Source organism: Catharus ustulatus, chromosome 6 (genome assembly GCF_009819885.2).
Source record: "Catharus ustulatus isolate bCatUst1 chromosome 6, bCatUst1.pri.v2, whole genome shotgun sequence".
Classification (NCBI taxonomy): Eukaryota; Metazoa; Chordata; class Aves; order Passeriformes; family Turdidae; genus Catharus; species Catharus ustulatus.
Window position 1 is genome coordinate 34,496,750 of NC_046226.1, and position 21,049 is coordinate 34,517,798.

The 21,049-nt window shown below is 46.4% G+C and overlaps 1 protein-coding gene across 1 annotated transcript in view; it reads left to right on the plus strand.

Moving 5' to 3' along the window:
• Positions 1-299: 299 nt before the first annotated feature.
• GALNT16 (polypeptide N-acetylgalactosaminyltransferase 16) overlaps positions 300-21,049 on the plus strand; it is a 72,522-nt gene continuing 51,772 nt past the window's right edge. The window contains exon 1 of the mRNA XM_033061934.1: positions 300-613. Coding sequence (XP_032917825.1) covers positions 410-613 — 204 coding nt within the window. The 5' untranslated portion in view covers positions 300-409. The remainder of the gene's footprint in view (positions 614-21,049) is intronic.

Below are 21,049 nucleotides of genomic sequence, written 5' to 3' on the forward strand. Positions count from 1 at the left end.
CCGTGTGTATCCGCTGTCCGCCTGCTTTACGGGCGCGACTACGGCATTACAGACACGAGTCCCAGGGGGGCAGGCGGCTGTGCTGCCCGATCTCCTGGGGCTGAGCAGGGCTCCACATCAGCCGCTCCCCGGACGGGGGCCCCGCCGCCGCACGCCCGCCGGCAGCCGGCCCCGCTCCCCGCGGCGGGAGGAGGAGCGGGAGGAGGCGCGGACCCTCCGCCCCCTGCGGCGGAGCGGGCCCGGCGTTAGGACCCGGCGGCGGCGCTGGGCGGTGCGGGGCCGGGCCGGGCCGGAGCGGTGCGGGGCGGGGGAGCCGCGCCGCCGCCGCCGCCTCCTCCTCCTCTTCTTTCTCCCGCAGCCGCCCCTGCCCGTCGAGGCAGCGCTCCCAGGCTCCCCCGGGGCGCTCGGCATGAGGAGAATCAGGGCTAATGCCATCGCCATCCTGACCGTCGCCTGGATCTTGGGCACTTTCTACTACTTATGGCAGGACAACAAGCCGCGCTCGGCGGCTGCCGGCAGGTCCGCCGGAGGCGGTAGCGGCGGCGCCCGGAGCGGGCAGAGGGCGGCCGGCAGGCTGGAGCTGCGCCGGGAGGAGAGGACCATCCCCCTGATCGTGAGCGAGGGCGGCCGGCAGCATCCCGTCCTGCCGCGGCGGGGAGGATGCTCGGGCGGGAGCGGGGAGCCGCGGGAGGGCTGTGCTTTGCCTTTGGGCTGCTTTCTGTTTATTTTAGCATTCGTGCTTGTCACCATGGCAGCCGCTACAATCGGGGAGCAGGGTGGGCACTCTCGGGGGAATTAGAGTAATGCCGTGGGTAAAGTGTTTGCGAGTTGTCTCTGCCGCTCTCAGCCCGGGCTCTGCTCCTCCGGCTGAGAGTCGGCTGCCCTTGGCCGGGGAAAAGGCGGGTGAAACAGCTGGAAGGTTTTTGGTTCGCGTTCAGAAGGTGCGCACATGCAGATATGTACACACACACACGCATGTATGTGGTCACTGCTTTCCCGTCAGGACCAGCTGAGAGCCGTGACCTCTTACAAGCCCTTCCTCCGGCCAGCGGGCTCCGAGCATCGGCCCGAGGGGATGCGAGTGACTGTACAGATGGTACCAGCCTCTGCCTCGGCCCCTCCGCTCGGCTGCCAGATGGGGAACCTGGGCGCCTCTTGGGACTTTTGTCTCTTTTAAGCCAGAGGCAGCGGTCTGAGTCGGGCTCAGGCTAGGGTTTGGGCAGGGAGATGGTGGGAGCCCCCAGGGCTCCGTTCGTAACCCGAGGAGTGCAGCTGTGCCCTGACTGCTTCAGTTTTTTTGACAGCCTCACACTCTGCCCTCCTTGGGTATCTGTGCGCTCAGTAGGGGGATAAAATTGAGCTCCTGACATGAGGATGATGAGGACCTTGCTGCTCTGTCCATGGGGGTGATTTGTCCTCTCTTCAGCCTGTATAATAGCATCAGTAAGGCTCTTCCAACTCTAGGCAATCATTTCATAAAAAGTAAATCAGCCCCTGAAGCAAGAAGTGGCCCAGCAATACCATCCCAGGAGTGATCCAGCTGAAGCTGTTCGGGAACTGCACTGTGTGTCACTCTTTGGCTGGGAATCCATTTGTCAGCTGGTTACGCACACATGGAAGCGAACAAAAGCAGCAGCCCGGTCAGAGTCGGAGCAAGGGCCAGGCGCCAGGCCAGGGCTGCCTGCTTCTCTCCTTGGCCGGCTCTGCGATTTTTTGGCCTGTGCCTCGCTTTTTTCACCTGTGAAGCGGGGATGGGAAGTGTGTGTGAAGGTGTTTGGGAAGCCCCGTGAATGTTTGGAAAATGCTGTCAGAGCAGTCCCAGCCCTCAGGCAGCAGGGTGGAAACTCTTTAGCTGAGCCCCTTGGCCACTGCTTGAGGCTGCTGAAACTCAAAAGTTAAGGCTGAGGCTCTTGGGCAGAGCACTTCTGTTATTTGCTGCTTACTAGGGCTGGGGGCTGCTGGCAGTTCAGGCTGCTCTGCTTTGGACCCTCTGTGGAGCAGGGCTGTGGAAATGAGTATGATGAGGAGCTCTGTGCGAGTGCTGTTATTGCTGTAGCCCTTTGGATGCACTAGGAAATGCTCTTAGGCTGGCCAGGGCTGAGCCGAACAAACAGAGGATTTGGAGCACTCCTGCTTATTTGATTCCACCTTAGTGGCAGAGGAAGCTGCCCCTGAGCCTCTGATTTCTTGTGTGAGCTTGAACATTCTGCTCTAGCAGTTTTATTTCTCTGTTCCCCCGCTTATCCCTGCTGGTTTTTATAGCATTTACTTTACTCCCTCTCAGAGGGCTTCTGAGGTTACATGAATCCATATCATCTGCCAAGCACCTTAAAATCCTCGTGAGGAGGATGCTGTGGCAGTGCCACACGTTGTTATATTGCTGCTGTTTGGAGGGAGCAGTATGTGCTCATAGTTAACCACAAAGCCTCTCCTCACAAAATACAGTGCCGCGCAACAGCCACTCCAAATCTGATCTTGTTCTCAAAACCGTGTAAATCATTCCAGCTCTGCTCCGTGCCTGAAATCCCTTAGCAAGGAAAAATAATCATCCTTTGCATCTCAAGACCCTCTGTAACTGGGGTCCCAGGATGTGCCAGCCCTCCCAGTAGGGCTCTCAGTAGCAGCTGAGATGGAGAAGGATCCTCTCCTGATGCACCTGGCAGTGGGGCACGGTGGAAATGTCACATCCTGACCTGGCATGATGTATTTTCATAGAGAAGGGAAACAGGAAGGGTTTGTGGTGTTTGGGCTTTCCCTCATGCATGCAGGTTGGTGGGTTGGTGGTAAAATGCAGCATGTGTCCTCCTGTAACTATGCAGTGCTATGGCTGTGGGAGCCTAACAGGCTTAGCAGCGATGTGCACAACCAGCTGTCCCAGCCTTGGCCTCTGCCTTGCTGCCGGGGCAGAGGCAGGGAAGCAATTGCATGTGGGCATGGGGCAGGAAGGTTGGTGGCGGTCTGGGGACAGCAGTGTCCCTCAGGACATGGCATCTAGCAGGGTCTGAGCAGTGGAGAGCTGTGTGTGAGCCTGAGGGCTGGTCAGGCTGGGCAGCAGCTGTGTGGATGGTCCTCAGCATGCGGCCGGCTTTGTTCCCCAGCACAGCCCACCACCCTCTCCCAGCCAGCATGGGAAATGTGCCAGTTCTATTGCCCCACTGGAGAAATAATGAATCCACAGAAGCAGCTGTCCTTTGGCAGCGCAGAGCCCTCAGCCCTGAGTTCGTTCCCCTCAAAGTCAGATTATTTGACTTAATGTATGGTGGTGGTCATGTATAAGGGAGGCATGCCTGTGCTCTGCGTGCTTCTCTATCCCCTGGCTTTCTGCAGAGACACTGAGACAAGCTGCCCATTTTGATCCAGCTTCTGGTTTCCTCTGCTCTTCATGAATGATGATGTTGGAGTTCAGGTTTGGGCTCATCTGCAAATAAGAGTGACTCATGTGACTTACGGATCTCTGGAAAAATATTTTTTCAGTTTTCTAAAATTGGCTGCTTTTCTGTCTGGGAAAAAGAAAAATATCTTTCTTTTGGATGAGTGAGTCCAAGAGTTCTGCTCTTGAATCTATTTCAAATCCAGAGCAAGTGAAGGTATATTGCATGGGTTTAAAAACTGAAGTGCTGTCTGGGCTTGTGTTTTTCTTCTTTATTTTCACTTATTGTGAAGAATAAAAATCACCTCAGGTAAGCACTGTAGTCAGTTGCAAGTCTCAGCTTGAAATTGTTTTTTTATTTGTTGATCTCATATTTATTAACACAATTTTGAGCTTACAATCTGGATGTCTGATTCTTGGAGTCAGCAGGGAAATCTTTGAATATTTAAGCTGAAGGATGGACCTGTTAGAGATCAGTGTCCCAGAAACAGCTCGTGCATTAATAGTGATTCTACAGATATCTGCTTTATATATAGAAATCCTGACATGTGGCCTCTCTGCAATAGGCTCTTCACTAACATAGGCTCTACAGATGCTTGTAATGAAAATTCAGGTATTGGCAAAAGGCAGGGCTCACTTGGTGACACGATGAGTCCCTGCACGCTTCTCCTTCCACTTACCACAGAGGGCAGAAACACAAGTACCACACTTTTTTCTCTGGAGCATTTTTTCTCTGGAGCACAGCATAGTTTTATATTGATTATAAGGAGCCCTAAGACTTCTGACAGTTGGTTTGTGTGTTTTTGGAAGATGAGCTTCTTCCCTGGGCTCTCTTCTGTCTCTTCTAGGCAAAAGGTTGTCTCTGTCTCCAGGAAATTTCTGAAGGCCAGAAATTGTGCTATGTGTCTTTGGAAGGGGCTTTGCCATCATTCCTGCACTATGTACAGGTGGTTAATTGCTCACCATGTGCTGCATATCTGCTTTAGTATGGCACTGATGAGCAGAGCCCAGGGCTGTGTTCTTCCCTCTGGAAAGACTGCAGCATGGGCAGCTCACCCAGCACTCTTGTGTCCCAGTGAAGAGAGCGAGGCCATTGCTGCAGTGTGGGCAAAGCTTATTAGTGAGAGGGAGGGCTGGTAGGCAGCTTTGAAAGAGAAATTTTTCTGTTGGCTGACTGTGAGCTGAAGGTGGGAGTATTTGCTCCTGTTCCCTAGTCGAAAGCAGGATGTGAGGCTGCCCACAGGGTTCTCCAGCTTGCTGACTTCTCTGGGGTGGCAGGGAAGCAGCAACACGCCTGGAAGTTGGAGACAAAAGTATCGTTATTTAAATGCTCTGAACTGCGATAGGCTGATGCCCTGCTGCTCTTTGGAGCAGGTATGATGCCTCTTATCTTTGTAAATTGCTCTTTGGAGCCGGTATGTTGTCTCTTGTGTTCATCCTGCCAAGTTTTGTGACCTGTGTAGCTGCTCTGTGAGCCCGCAGGAGCCAGTTTGGCAGTGGAGAGGTTCTGTATTGTAATGCTGGCTCAGACTGCCTGGGCTCAGCCCTCCTGGCTGCTCCCTGCCTCTGTGCTCAGCCATATAAAATGAGCACTGGGGAGATGAGATCAAGGCGGCCTTTTTCCTTGTAGCAAAGGGTTTCTAAATGCTCTGCAGGCATCACAGAACTGTGTGTCACCTGCCTGTGGTGAGACAGCAAGCAGGAGACTCCACTGGGATGCTTTGTTCAGAACAGGTGGTGTGTGTAGGCAAAGAACAAGTTGGCGATAAAAGATGTCAATTGTTTAATTCCCACATCTTGTTTAGCCAGAAAATAGGCAGTGGCTGGGCTTTACCTGCTTCTCTGAATTGCCAGACTGGCACTTGTAGCCACGCTTGTATTTGCCACCAAGGGTGGACTTAACCACCCTGATGGATGCTCTTCAGACCCTGGAACACCTAATTAACAGCATGTTCTGCTGCTTTATTTTCGTGTTGCCTTTGACTTCTGGGTATGTGAATCCCACAGAGCAGGTGCTGGCTGATGTTCACCATGCATTCACGAATGATTTTATTCTCATCCCTTCATCACATTTCCTCTGTGTGCAGCTTCCAGAGGATGCTGTTTTCCACATAACTGGGATAAGCTGCAACTTTCATGGTTTGTTAAATGATACAATTTTTCAGGGACCTGTGTCCCATGAGGCTCCTGCAAGTGTGCCTGCCTGGAGGCAGGTCTTGTAGCCTCAGGCATGTAACTCCGGGAACTGAGGTGGATCCTAAATAAATAAAAAACCCAACAAACACAACCATAAGGGGATCAGCACTATTTCCTTGCATTGGCATATTGTCAAGCTTAATTTCATGACCTGCTGTGCTATGGAGAAAAAAGGCCTAATTGTAAGAGAATAGTTTGTAAGGTTTGTATCAGGGTGGGGGACACAGTCCTTAATGCTTGGGGGTTTGTGACAGCCATTCCTGCTGTGGCCAGACCTTTGCAGCACTGATTTTTTTTTTTAATTTCTTTTTTTAGAATATCTCTGTGGCATCTCTCTTATGACACATGGGGCCTGTCCCAGCTCCCTGGGAAAGTGTGGCTTGATAACTTTTTCTCTAAGGGTATTACTGCAGGAGGAAGATTCAGTGACAGCTTGACAGTCTAATATTTTATTTACAGTGTTTGTGTTTTAAAAATGTGGGAATGGCTGCTGTTTGCATAAATGGCAGAAAATGGTTTTGTGTTTAATTTGTCCCAGTGGGCCTTGTGATGCATTAAAAATAAAATAAATTGTTCACAATAGTAATGTTAATAAAATCCAGTTGGCAGCACTGGCCTTAGTTGTTAATCAAAATGATGCTGTAGCTGGGGTTTGGGGAACATGGTAGTCTGGGCAGCCTGGGGCAGTCTATAGAAGTAAGAGGAGGGCAGTGCAGTGGTCCTGAACAGGATTTATTTTACTGGAGCCTTTTCATTAAATCAGAGGGTGAAGAAGTTGCAAGTTTTAGCAAGCTGAAGCGTTCTTTAGTATGCAGCTGCTTCCTCAGTTAGATCTCTGCATATACAAAACTGTCTTAAGATTTAAAAACTGAAAATTTAGCAGTGCTGATGGAAACAGAAAGCTTTGATAGATATCTTAGGTCGATGTTTGCCATAATGAAACTTAGTCCAGACACTTCATCCAAATGTTGAGAGTCACTTAAAAGGCAAGAGGAGAAGATGTTTTGTTTCAGTGGTACTGAACTGGGACCGCCCATTTTGGAGCACTAAAGACTGACTGAATAATTCCTGTTAGAAAAACACACAGACCACAAAGGCAATGAAGCAGGTAAATGTGCTGGGATGAAGCACATGGGACAGCAAGGGACTCTGGCTCACCTGTGCATTGTCTCACTCCTGCAGGGGCAGAGCCCGACAAAGTGGCATGTTTGCGCTTCCTTGGCTCCCCGTAGAATGCCAGCTGGTTGTTCCTGTTCCATGTCACCCCAGGACCTTGCTTTCTCTTGCTTGTTTTGGTTGTGTTTGCTCTCTCATGTACTGCTCCAGCCCTATCTGCTGCTCCTGCAGTGGGCTTGTGGGCTCTTTGGGGTTGTCCTCCCAGCTGTCTCTGCTGGCTCTCTGTCCAGTGCCAAGAGCAGAGGCTATGATCCGCTTCCCACACTGTTGCATTAAGGCAAAGGCTGAACCACAGTGAGACCCATGGAGTGGGAGTTGAGCTGCCTTATTGACTGAGCTGAACTCATCCTCCTTACAGGCTCTTCGTATGCCTCAGTTTCCCCAAAGTCTAAAATGAAAATTTTATCTACTTCACAGGGCTTTTGGGCAACTTAGCTTGCAAGTTTTGTAAAGGGCTGGAGATGAGAGAGAGAACCTTAGCAAAATATTTGGTTGAGTTCCCCTTTTGTATACCCTCTGAACAAGGAATGGGATTAGCAGAAATGTAGCAGGTCAGGGCTGATCTGCTGCAAGAGGAAGGTGTTAGAGGCACAGCATGTGCCTTTAACAGTGCTCCATGCACTGAACAATGGGATTTGTTAGAAAAGGCTATGTATTACCTGCTGCTGTGTTTTGCTGTGTCTTTACAAGCACATATTCTTGCAACTAATAAAAGTGATAAAGGACTGGAGGTGGATTGTCCGCTTCAGTTTTCTGTGTCCCAGTTATGCTTGGGGCTCAGGAGACAGTAAGATATATGGCAATACAATTAAAACAAAATCGAAAACAAAGTAAAAAAGAATATAGTGGTCTCTTGGGCTCTATCTCTGCGGAGAAATTACCTGTGTTGTGATGTGCTTTGAGCATCTGGATAATTTCTCAGTGTTGGTAGAGATGAGGTTTTTGACAGGCAGCTGCATGCTCCCTTTGGCTCTGCTTTCTTTTGGCTCCTTCAGGGGCATCATCCCTGCAGGGACCTGTCTCAACTCCCTCTGCAGTGTCACTGCAGGTCTCACAGCACTGTCAGTGTCCCTGTGCATCCCCAGGATGTGAATGAAGCTGCCCCTGGGCTGGGAAGCTGTTCAGGCTGGTGAGGTGATGCTTGGTTGACCATCCTGCCATGGTGGAGCTGGAGGGTTGACTTTGCAGTTCAGGCTTCGAGGCTGCCGTGGTTGGGCTGGGGCAGTGCTCTAACTTCTGACTGTTACAGCATGGTCACTAATGACATTTGGCTAAAGCCGCAGAAAATTATCTGCTTTAACCTCTTGTTTTCAATTCTCCCCCTCAACAATTTTTTCATCTTGTAAGCTGTAACATGATCTTTTTGAGGAGGCTTTTAACAGTAGCAGAGAGAGAAAGCACCTGTGCTGAAATCTGCATCAGACATTTTGTGGGCCTGTGAGGAAAACAAAGACTATTTTTCTTGCCTTTATTGTTTTGGATAACTGCCCTGAAACAGCTAGGGCTTGGCTGGAAAAGTGCTTCTAACCAATGAAAATGTCTTCAGAGGTTCTCTGAAAAAATCTTTCTGCAGGACAAAATTGTAAAAAAGATGCTTTCCATCTGCTTGCATGCTGAGTGCCCTGAACAAAGTATTTGGTGCCAGAGAGTGTCATGCTCAGTAATGCCATACTGTAACTTTGTGCCTTTTGGTACCAAGTATGCAGTAAAAAGCATAATGAATAAGGAAGAGTGTGGAAGAGCTGCAAAATGCAGTGCAGCTCCTTGGGTCAGTTAGTCCCTGAGTACAGGAATTTGGATACAGTGGCAGTGCAAATGGGAGCCATCACATCCACACAATGAAATTGAAACAATTGTGTGGTTCCTGTGTAGCTCCCTGTAGTCTTTTGAAATTGTACAAAATAATAGTAAAGTACTGGAGTTAAAAACTGTGAATGTTGCAAGAGCTCACTGCCAAGTCCTGGTGCGTGTGATCGTGCTGTTTCCCAGGTGCTGTAATATGCGTGCCATTTCTGGTGGATTTTTTTTCTTCTTTTTTCCCTTCAGTGAGATTTATTCAGATCTGGTGGTGTGGTAGGAATTACCAGCCACCAGGCTGCTGGTGGAGTAGGCTGTAGTAATCTCCTACCCATCTGAAATGTCTCCATTTGGCTGAACTACCTGTTTTATGCCTAAAGATGGGGAACAGTGACCTCCGAGGGGCTGGCAGGAGCATTGACAAACAGGTAGGGGCATAACCCTATTTCTGGCCTAGGGATGCTCAGTTGCAGAGCTGGCTCCTCTGTCAGGGACAGGCTGGGGTGAGCACAGGGGTGTTTCTCTTATTGCTTGGGTGCTAGGTGGTGGAGCTTGGGTTGGCAGCAGAAGGATGGATGCTCTGCAATGTGGTAACCCCTTCAGAAATTCTGTTGGAGCAAATCTGAATGAACTTGGCATCTGTTTGTATCCTCCCTGTGTTTGGGTAGTCTGAGTCTGGTTGTGCAGTGCCTTGGAATGCCAGATTGCTGAGTGGCCCCATGAGACATTTCATGACATTTCCAGTCTGTGCTGGGAAAGCTGGACCACACTGGTTGGGCAGCCCAAAAGAAGTTTTGGGAAGGGATGGGAAATCAGCATTCCATCAGGACTAACTGTGAATCTGTCAGGCCAGGCAATAATGAGATGAGGTCAAGTGAGATGTCTGGCCTTGGAGAAGCTGCCCAAATGCCTATCAAAAGCTGCCTTTGGCTGAATGTGAAAAGATTTTAAGTGAGCAGTTGGACTGCTGGCTCATGCCAGGTCCTTGAACAGACATCAATCTCATGCTACATGTTTAGGTGAGCCATGAGGAGGTGGTTAACAGTGAAAGCAAACACTGTCCTTACAGCACAGGATACAGATTGAGTCACATCAGGTAATAGGAAAAATCCGATCTGCCTGCATCACTCTCCTTGCAGCATTATAAAAAATCAAGCATTGTAATTTATTCACTCATTAATTTTCTTGGGCCCAATGCCTCACTTTCAGGAAAGACATGCTGGAGTTGAAAGGAAACATGGTGGTGGGGTGATACAAATCGTTGTGTGTGGCAGGGCAAATGTAAAATACAGGTTATGGCTACATTCTTTCTCCTCTGTTCAACTGTTAGTTGTGCATTACTGCCGTGCCTGGTTGGTACTTTGCTACCCTTTGTATCTGTGACTCAAAAGGGCTGCCTGGGTGCTTCAGCCACCCCTGTGGGTTTGGATGCATCAGTCATGGCATGCCAATGTCCTGGCAGTAGTGTTCTCTTGCCCACCACCAGCATCCTTGGGCAGTGGGTCTCTGTGCACTGAGGAATTGGAGGGGATGGTATTCTGTGAGGACCTTGTGAGAGGAATTTGATGTGTGCAAAGCTGAGCCCTTTAAATCTTGGTGCCCTAGTTAACGGGGATTTAGTCCTTCCAACCTGTCACAGTCCATCTCATTTTTCCCCCTCTTTCCTTTTAGTTAGAGGATTAAAATTGTCGCATTGAGCTTAAAGGGGATTGGAATGCTCTGTATTTTATTTCTGCTTTTGCCCAGTATCTCCTAAGAGACATCATAAAGAATGGCCAAGAATGGATAAACAGGTATTAACACCGCTGCAAGTGCTGAAGAAAAGGTGAGAAAACTTTCACTACCCTGTTGTGCCTGCATTCCTGCTGCAGGATGCTGGTGACCTCCTGAACTGTGGCAGCTGCCCCACACACCAGCTTTAGTCTGTGTCTACAGATTGCCTGGAGGCAGGAGCAGGGACTTGGGGCAGCTGCAGGTGGGGAGAGTGGTGGTGGGAACTGGGAGTATGAAGTGATTCCCTCCTTCTTCAGTGCCTCCTGCACCGTAGGAGCCGTGTAAGGCTCCCCAGTTCACCAGTGTACAAGAGGAACTTGCTCCTGGCAGTGGGCTGCATGTTCAGAAACCCCAGTTGTGCACAGTTCTTCAGCTTAGCTTCAGCAGAATCTAAGATCTAAACTTCAAATGAAGTGTCTGGACTTGTTTATTGGGGGACAGGAGGGGAGGGATGCAGCTGGATGGTGGTGTTCACCACGGAGGAATATTTAAAATGCTACAAAACAGAAATGCAGGGTGACTACTAGGATTCCCTAGTTTATGTAGCAGCGAATCTAAGAACTTAATGCTGCATGTGGTATTTATTAAATATCTGGGAAACTGCTAAACTATGTCTTACGACAGATTCATAGAGACTAAGTAAATTTTGAGTATCCACAATACATCAATTTTATTGTCCAGGTTTCCGTTAGTGTTTTTGTTATTCCACTAGAAGTACACCTCCCACTGCTACATTTAATTTGCTGACCCTGCGCAGAGCTTGAAGTGTGGTCTTCACCATTCTCTGTGGCAAGGACAGCCATGAAGCTTGTTGCCAGAAGGTTATTTTGAATCATTAGAGGCAATTTGTATCTTTCTGGTCTTGAGTAGGTGAGTCGAATCTCAATGGGAAATATTTTCCTTGAGGTCAGAATTAGCTTTAAATTTTCTGTTCAATATTTTCCTTCCCAAGGTAATTTCCCATATCACTCTCCCATATCTGATAAGGGTGAATTTAGATGCATTTTTGATCAGTTCTTGTCAGCTGGGAGCTATACAGGTTCTTTCTGTATGTGAGGAACATGTCCAGGGCTCTTCTGTGAAGGAAAAGTGAGATAGGGAGACTATTATTATTGAATAATAAACCATTAGGGGCTGCCACAAACCTGCTTGGAGTTACCAGTTGCCTTGCCATCCTTTTCCAAGCATGTAAGAGTTGCATGAGATCTCCCATTTGTCTTGCTCCTATCCAAGATCTCCTGCAAGGCCTGTACTGCTGGGTGCTTCCTGATTACCTGCAGATCTCTTTGGCTATCCACTCTTTTGTGCAAATGTGAACAGAAAAGACAGCTTGTGTCCTGGAGTTTATAACCTATGTACCTGAGTGAGATAAAGAGTTGGGGATAGAAAGCTTTTTTTCCCCCATTCCCCTGATGCAGAGCTGAGATTAAGCCTTGAGCTCTGCTGAAGGGAAACAAAGCAATATTCAGAACTGCTAACCTCTGGTTATTAACTCTGATGAAAATACCAGCGAAGCCAAGACAGCTTGGGTGTTGATTGTGTACCAACACACATTCAATGAATTTGCTACTGGATTCCAGTTACTACCCCAGAGACAATTAAAATGAAAACTCTGTCCTGTGGTTGCTCCTATTGTAGCTGGCCATCTTTCATTACATTTTGCATTGATAATACATTTGGACTATGTCCCCACCCCTTGTAATTTCTGTGGCCAATGATGGGTTGGCCACCAAAAATCACTGTGGCACATATTGTATGTAACCTGAGTGGGCCAGGACATGTTGGGGGAAACAAATTTGGCTTGTGGCTGGAGGGAATGTCTTGGGAATTAATTCCTCTCCAGAATTAGCTCAAATACCAACTTGGGTTTTGGTGTGCATTTCTTTCTCCATGCCCATTTTGAGGGGAGAAGTGGCATTTGAGAATAAGCTTCGAGGACAGGAGACAGGTTAGAAAAAACTTCTAAATTACGTGTAAATGTTAATCATTAAACTTGTTGCCATGTAGCAACATGACTTCTTACAATGATTAACTGCCTTGCCAGGCTGAACTGGAGCCCAACTGCTGAAGGGTGTTAAAATACTCCTTAACAGGCTGGAGTGATGAACAGCGAGGCTCCTTGGGGCTGATGGTGCTTCTTCATTCTCATTTCTGCTTTTGAAGACTTACATTCTCAAGTCAATCAGGGTAAAGTGTGGTTCCCCATGTTACATGGTTTTCAATGCCAAATGACATGCTTAACCACGTGAGGAAACCAGTATTCTGTGTAATTTGCTCTTCTGAGTGAAAAATACGCTATAATACTTTATATACACTATAAATACAGATAAATACACTATACACTGATATACCATAATAGAGGGAAAAAAGGGTTTTCATCAGGGAATATGTTCCTGGTGTGTGTAGCATGTACTTTTTTTTCTCTTGCTACCCAGTTCTTTGCACAGACAGATACAAACAGCGCTGGATGCTGAAATGCTAATGCGCCTGGCTGGTGCAATGTGGCACAAGTTGTCACAGGCTGACTGGGCATATGGCCTTTTCCCCGCAAGTGATTAATAGCCAAATGCAAGTACAACAACATTGTCTACTTTTGTAGGAGCAGAATTTTGCAAGAGTGAATTTAGCTAGTTGTTCTCATTTCCCTTCAGATAGGAGCCTGAACGTCTGCATCTGCTGCTGCTGCAGATCCAGCTTAGTGCTGAGGTGTTCTTGGCTAGTAACTTGGCTAGTTCAGGTTCCAGCAGTCTGGACAACATCAGCTCAAAGATGAAAATTTACAGATGGATGGCCAGGCCTTTACCATTGTTGTTTTGGCTAGTGGTATTGGGTAATATTGCCAATAATTCTGTAATGCAACCAGGGAAAACTTGGCAGTCTAAGTGTGGGACTCTGGGGGTACAGCCTGTGCCTGGGCTGGATAAGCCACCCTGTGCAGCATGCTGGAGACCACCTCTCCTGATCAGAGGGATGAGGAGCAATGTTTCTAGGTCAGCAGCAATGTGCCGCCTCAAGAAGGCTCCTAACAAGTGCAAGCGACTCAAGATCCCTTGGTAAGTCTGTCCTGTTTGACAGACTTGCTATTGCTTCTTGAATATCTCCACATGGTGCTACTGGGTTAGTGGGAGTGGAACAGAGTTGGTTCTGCAGAACTGGTTTTTCAGAATGACTCTGCACTATAAGCAGAAATGGGTTCTTTGGGCTTATTCGAGGGGGAAAAAGTGGACCAAAATAGACCTGATAATCTAAAAGAAATACCTTTGCTCCTGAAAAGGGGTGGGTGAAGAATAGGCTGTGCTTCCAGAAGAACTATGTGCAATTCTGCTGCCAGTTCAGTACCTCCAGCATTACCAAAGGGTGTGAAAAGCAACTCCATGGGAATGTCTTCAGTGTTAGAGGGCAGGTCAGCTATGTGTTCTCAGGACAGATACCACGTCTGGCAAGGAGGAAGGTATTTATACTGTGCTTTAACAAGTGTTGACCTGAAAGAACTTGTCACTGTGCATTTCTCAAAAATATGTTTTATAAAAACCTCTGTTAGCTTTAATGTAATTTATTTGGTCCATTTCCGAGAGTGTGATGGCAGTATTTTCCTTGATTGCTCAGCTAGCTGATCTGAATTGGAAGAGCTTGTTTGGTGCTTTCTTGGGATGAGAAAGGTGTATGAAGAAGTGTGGAGTGCAAGGACATTTTTGTGTCCTTCTAGTATAGAGAAAGTATGGAAGTATTACAATATATTTAAAACAATTTAAATAAATTTAAAATATTTGAATGTTCACCGAAATGTAGACTCTTAATATTGTCTTAAAATAACTGCAGCCTCCCTGCAGATGCTGACTGCCTCCTGCAGAAATGGCTCCATGGCTCCTGGAGCTTCTGGCTTGCTTTGGCAGGTACAGAAACCATCTGATAGCTCTTCCTTTCCCCTGTCCCATTAAATAGGTTGCCAATATAAAATGCAGTAAGCACAATGCTATGGTTTTAATCTATATTGAGCCAGATTGGAACCAGTGTCTGGAACCAGCAGGAAATATTATGTAAGAATGCTGGGGTTACAGAATAGAATTCAAATGTGACTGGTCTGGAGCTGGCTGCCCTTTAAAGATGTGTGGTTTGAGAGGAGAGAATTGCTGTCTGCTCCTTCAGAGGTAATTTAACAGCCTGCCTTCCATTCAGGCAAGGGAAATGCTATCAGTGGGTTTTTTCCCATTGTATTAAATGACCTGTCTGTATGTCGTGGCCTAATTGTGTTACCCCAGAGAGCAGTGGATAGAGAATGATTTTCCTTGAAAGTTTTCTTTGCTGCATTGGGAAGGGACTGCTCCCATCTGATTCAGCTGCCAGGCAGCCAGATTTCTCTCTGCTGGTCAATAAACAAGCTGTAGTTTTATGCACCAGAAGCTGGGGTACTGGCTGCTATAGTTACGCCTTAATTACTAGTGTCAGATTAGTTAGTACTTAGATATTGTATTAAGCTAAGGCTCTATCTACTGGAGATGTACAGGTTGAGAGTGAATCCATATATCTACATTAAACAGATTTGTAGTGGCATCTGTTCTGCCCAGTGGTTTTTACAGGGAAAACAGTCCACAGACAGTAAGACTGGAACACTTCAATTGGTACTTTCAGTAATAAACATTTTTTTGCATTGACAGGTCATGTGCACTTGACTCTTCAGAAATGTGGTGAGTGTTTAAGCATCTTCTTTTACAGATCAGGAATCTGAAGGAGGCTCAGAAAGGTTAAAGTCTTGATTTACACTGATTGCTCAGGCTCCATTGACTTTCTCTTTGAATGTCTTTCCCGCTGGGCATTTAACTGACATCCCTTTCCTTAGAGTTTCAGCGCATGTTTAAATAGTCATGGCTCTTCTGCAGGGCAGGCAGGGGTAATAAGGAAAATTGAAGTGCATATACCCTGCTGATGCACAGTGCTTTGCTCCCCTGAGGATGATGTCTCTCCTCTTTGGGTACCTTTAGGAGGCAGCATTGAGAGTTGTGAGGTCTCTGTTAGCAAATAGGACATCTTGCAGTGCTGTGAGGTGAAGGCCCTTGAAATGAGTGGCTCAAATGAGGCAGACAGTAATGAGTTGTCCAGGAATAGCTCATTGGCTCCTGCCTGGCAGAGGGAAGAGTGTCACTGTGATTTGTGCTTACCTAGCTATGCAATTGAATTTTATCCTTGAACTTGGCTCATGGTTCAGACAAAATCCCTCATGTGAAACACATGCCACTTGCACAGGGTTCTTTAATTAGAATTATTCATAATAAACATGGGCATCTTTCTCTTATTATGGCAATGGATAGAGATTAATCACTTCCTCAGAAATGTCTGCTGCTGTTTACTATTTCTATGAAATTGGCAGTCCTTGATGTCTGCAGAAAGATGAGGTTCCTTATGATATTGCTGTGCTACCATTATTATGCTTTTAATTAGTTAATGAAGTAGTGACTTTTCAGCTGAGGTAGTTCCACAAGGCTTGCTATCTGCTGATCAGCAAATGCTTAAAACTTGCATATTCAAAAATATCTAGATCTGGGGGGATAAAGGGGGAAAATCAGGGCACATTGAAATTTTTAGCGGCAGCCCTGTCCTTAAACATCTATGTTCTTTTCTCCTATACTACCACTATAAAGAAAGGGATAGAGTGCAAGAAAATAATTTGCTATGATAATTTCAAAATTAACCATTTGGGTACATTTTGCACCCTGTTTTTTCTCTCTGCCCTCCCTCAGGTGGTCATGACATGCCATTTTCATTCAAGAGGCATTCAAAGAAGAGAAAGTCCGTTGTCTGTGCAAAGCTCAATAATTAGAGGTTAAAAATGGCTTATTAGGGCCATCTATGTGAAACCTAGCTTCCAGCACCAGGGATTAATTGCTTACTTTCAAGTTTTGAATGGTCTGTGTCTCTCACAGAGAATAAAGCAAGAACATCTCGCGGGCTGCAAAGCACATCAGCCGTATTTGAAATGTTTGCCGGAGGTGCAGCAGGGCCCTCCTCCTTAGCTAGAAACTATTAGTCTACTGCAGAATTGATTTTGGTGGGTTTTTTAACCAATAACCCCCATTTATCTCCCTGGGGAAATTTTCTTTTAGCTGGTTTGTCTCCTTTCTTCCTCTCCAGATGGATATCATGGTATTAACAGATGGCTAAGGAGAAACGTTTCCTTCCCTGGCTAAAAAGGAAGTGAACGTGTGGAAGCTGTCTCAGACATGAGTTTTGAGCCCTCTTCTAACTTGGCAAAGGCTTTGCCCTCAATCCTGGAGCCTTGAGGAGCAGCACCAGTGTGGCAGGCAGTGGCAGGTGGGGAAGCCCACATAGGCAGCTTGCAGGGAGAAAGAATGGAGTAAGTGTGTTTAGAGAAGGCCATTAGCAGGTAGCAAGGCTCACTTCTACTGTAATGGGCCAAATCCCACTCTGGCTCTCACAGAATATCTGAGCTGATATTCTCAATTGCGTCTGTCCTTAAAGCATAAAAGCTAGGTCATCCATGGTATTACTGGTGAGGAGATAAATATTTGTCCGTGTGTTTAATGAAGACTTGCTCTTCAGTGGCTGCTTTGCACTGCTGGAAGCAGTTAATTAAATAAAACTCTGTGAGTTTTAGACTAGCAAGGTCTTTTGGGTGAAGGACTTGAATAGATCTGGAAGTAGATGTTTGATGAAGCCATTTTGTGCTTTTCAGTTTTCCCTTTAAGCTGAGATGGAAAGGGAGTGTTAATCATTTCTCAAGGGCACTGCAAGGCATAGCTGCAGTCTTGTGAACATCATTGATTGTGTCCTCCAAAAGATCTTGCTGGGATCCTACAAATGGCAGAAGGGGTAGACAGCTGTGGTGGCTTGTGAAAGAAGAGAGAATACTTGATTTGAGCCTGCAGGCAATTATTACTGCTCCTCTTGCTCTGAGAAGGCACTAATCTTGTCTTTTGCTCTGCAGGTTAGGATGAACAATTATGCCATTCTGCCAGATTTTGCCAGCTGCTGGTAGGGACACTGCTTGGGGGGGGGGGGTCACAAAATGAAGGAGAAACTATTCTTGCCAAGGCATCCTTCCATCTGTCTGCAAATGTATTTCCTTGTCCGTGGGTACTGCCTCCCCTTTGGGCGGTGAGAGGCAGAGGCTGAGTCAGTACAGTCCCATACCTGCAGGAGATGTGGGCCCTGCTGGGTCTAGAGACAGAGGTCATCTTCCTTTGTGCCTGGACTGAGAATACACTGAGGCTTATTAGTTGTATTTACAAGGAGTGTTGGGGGAAACAGGAGAAGTAAAAGCCAGGTTATCTCTAACAGATGCTGGCTGTGGACCCTGAGGAAAACTATTTTTGCTCTGTTGCCATGATGTTTGTACTCAAGGCTAAAGCACTTGGGTGGAGGTGAAGACACCATTCTGATAATGTTTTGCTTGGATGGGTTGACTGCAAAGAAAATGCCTGTCGTTAGCCTGGTATTAACCAGGGGGTATGAGAAGGATGATGTCTGCTACTTGCCTGGTGACATGAAAGTGTGCAGTGAAGGGTAACATGAATTCATTATTAACTAAAACAAGTTGAGGGAGTTCTTCCCCCTCTTGGTTAAAAACGTACTGCTTTTTACAACTTACACAGGTTAATGCAGTGCTCTGGGAAGAGATTGGAGGGTGAATGTGTGTAGGAAAACAGAGGGTGGGGGTGGGTGTTCTATATATGCTTTTCCCACCTGCTGCTTCTCTACAAAATTTATCAGTCATTTGGAAATTGGTTCTGGCAATATTGCACTGTATGCTGTAAGAGGAGGAGTCTGTTAAAGGTATATCTGATGGGTGAGGGAGTGTCAGATCCTTGGTCTGATAAAGTTCCCAGGTTAGAGATGGTTGTTTGGGGCAGTTGCTGCACCACCAGCTTCACTGAGCACTGAGCGTGGAAAGGTGCTAGGTCAGCTCCAAGGACAGCTGGAGCAGCCTTGCTGGAAATGTCCTTGCAGTTTGAGCCATTGGCCTAAATGGCTCCATAACTCAGAGTTTAATACTAACCTGAAGGTAGACAAGTCTGACAGCCTCTGACTCCAAGCATTTTAAGTGGCATGGAATGGGAAGAGCTTGTGGGGAGTCTGGAAGGATGGATAAAGAAAGCTAATTTGGAGGGGAAGTATATTTTAAGTAGCAAGATAGGACCAACTTTGTTTTCTTGTGCTTTTCCCCCGGCTCTGGACTGCAGAGAACAGCTATTTAACATCCCTGTAGACCTTCCTCACTTGCAGTTGAAGGGAAAAAAGGAACAATATTTTTTTAGGAAACCAAAGATATGGCTATATTTACAGTTTCTGAACTGAGTTGTCTGGGAGATTTGTATATGTTATTTGTGTGGGTATATATGAAAGCCTTGAGGTTCTTGCTGCAGAGACTTTTTTTCAGTACAGAGGATTTTTATCATTTTTGTACTTATTTTCCTTTTTTGTTCAAAGTAATAATTCAGATCTATTGTTTCTCCTACTCTGAGTGGTACAAACAAAATACTGGCAAACCATTTGGACACCTGAACAAAAGCACTGGAGATCAGAATGCATCCCTGTATTTACAAAAAGAATTTACATACTTACCTAATAAGATGCCAAACCTGATCAATTTGGCTGATGCACTTGCATCCCCCATCAAGCAGAGGTTTGTCTTGAGTTCCTTTAGTTTAAAAACCCCAGAGGCATCCTGCAGAAATGGATGGTGGAGCAAGCAGCTCTGGGACCCAGCTGCCTTCCTTCCTCTCAAGCTTCTCCTGTCTTGGGCACCTATGAGCAGGATTTGAAACATGCAAATGGGATGAGCTGGGGACAAGCCAGGTAACCCTCCTGTGTGAGCTTGCTCAAGGCAGGATCACTCACAGATATATCCTTTGATAAAGTCACCAATGGCTTGCAGTGAGTAGACCCTTCTTTAGCTGGAGATGATCTCTGAGCCTTGCAGCAGAGGCCCACCAGCAAAAACTAGTGAAAAGCTTTCAACTCCATTGATTAAAACCACAATAAATGAACATTTACTTGTGATTGCTATGAGAGTTGTAGTACCTCCGCCCATGAGATTTTAATGGATTTTTTTGAGTGTTCCCAAGTTAATCAGCCTCCTTGAAGTAGGTGTCAAGAGGAAAGATACCTCTCAGTATGTCTTAGACCCAGCACAGCAAGATTTGAACTGTTGACACTGCTTAATGCAGAGATATAAATTGCTATTGCATTGCCTTCACCACAGTGAATGGTCTGTGTCAATTCTCTCTCAAAGGCAGCCATTTCTGAAGCAGTCTTTCACATATTACAATTTTGCCTTCAGTGAGGAAAATAATTTTTCTGCAATGAGAAACATGATTTCTTCCCTAGTCTGTGACTAAAGATCAGTGAACTTTCGAAAGATACCTTTCTACTGTCCTCTAATGAAATTATTAGTTTTCTTGTTCTGCATGACTGACAGATATCTACCAATTCCAGGCCTTTAGTGTTGCAGTACAAACCTGTGCTGCCTGTGTTTAAGGAATGATTATTAATTTGCAGGGGCTTTACCAGGCAGTTACCCTCTATGAACTGGCATACAGATATGAGTTGTATGCAGTCCAAGGGCATCAGCAAGATAGGTGTGCAAAAATTGCTCCATTTTATGATGGACATACCTCACAGAGGTTTGATGGTGGAAGACAATTTTCTATTGTTTAACTTCACTGCTTTCTAATGAAGTGTGCTGCTAAGCTCTTCTGCTCCACCAGCTTGGGGCATTGGTTTCTAAAGTGCCAGCTTTCCAAAATTACCCAAATGTACCAGGTGTTTGACTCTTAAAGATAAAAAAACTTCTGGCAAAAGAATATGTTTATTTCTGCTTCTGGAAGGATTCTCCTGTGGGGAGGTTGATTCTGAACATGACTACAGTTATATTTGAGTAATAAATAGCTGTCAGTAAACTTATTTTGTCTTTATCACTTTCTTTGGAGTAGCCTGTAAATGGTAGGCTGAAAAACAAGCTGTTGTCCGAGCTGTGTGTTGATGTGGCAGGCTGGAAGACAGTCTTATGATAGTTGTTTTAAGGTTTCTGTAGATCACTACCAGACCCTGAAGCAAACTCTGTCATTGAAGGAAAAGTTGGCTTTGCATTATTTGTGCTAGTTTTGCAGCTGCTTTTGGCTGAGCTGTTTGAGGAAGAAGCTGAAAGGGGATGCTCCTAAGAATCTGATGGGTGTTCTGAGAAAAGTCAATCACAGGAGCTCCCAAGGGGTAAGAAGTGATGTGGTGCTGATCAGCGTGGGTAGGAAGCAACACCGTGCTGGCTGCAGGTGTCAGAAATGGCTTTGGTGAATGAAGTGAGCAGAGCCCTGCAATTGCAGTGGGGCTGAGGCAGGAGCTGAGCATCTCTTCTCAGCACCCTCCTCCTGCTGCCACATCCACAGCACACTGTGAGGTTTCCTTCTCATGTAACTGGGAACTGGCTCTGTGTGCACTGGATAAGTGCACTTTTTTTAGCTTTAAAAAAACCAAAAGCAGCAAAACAAGCTAAAAAGTGCTGTGGTATTGCTATGGTAACAAACATCTAGAAATGCAGGCAGGTCTCTGTATTAACTATAGGCTTGGGCTTTATAGCCTGTGTCTTGGTGGTTGCATATGCAATCAGAGATAGAAATGTGCTGTAAAGGGAAACAGCAGCAGGTTTATGGTACCTTGGGATCTCTCCAGGTATGAGACCTTCTGCTCCCTCTGCCTGAGGCAGGCTGTTGTTGTGTATCTGTCACT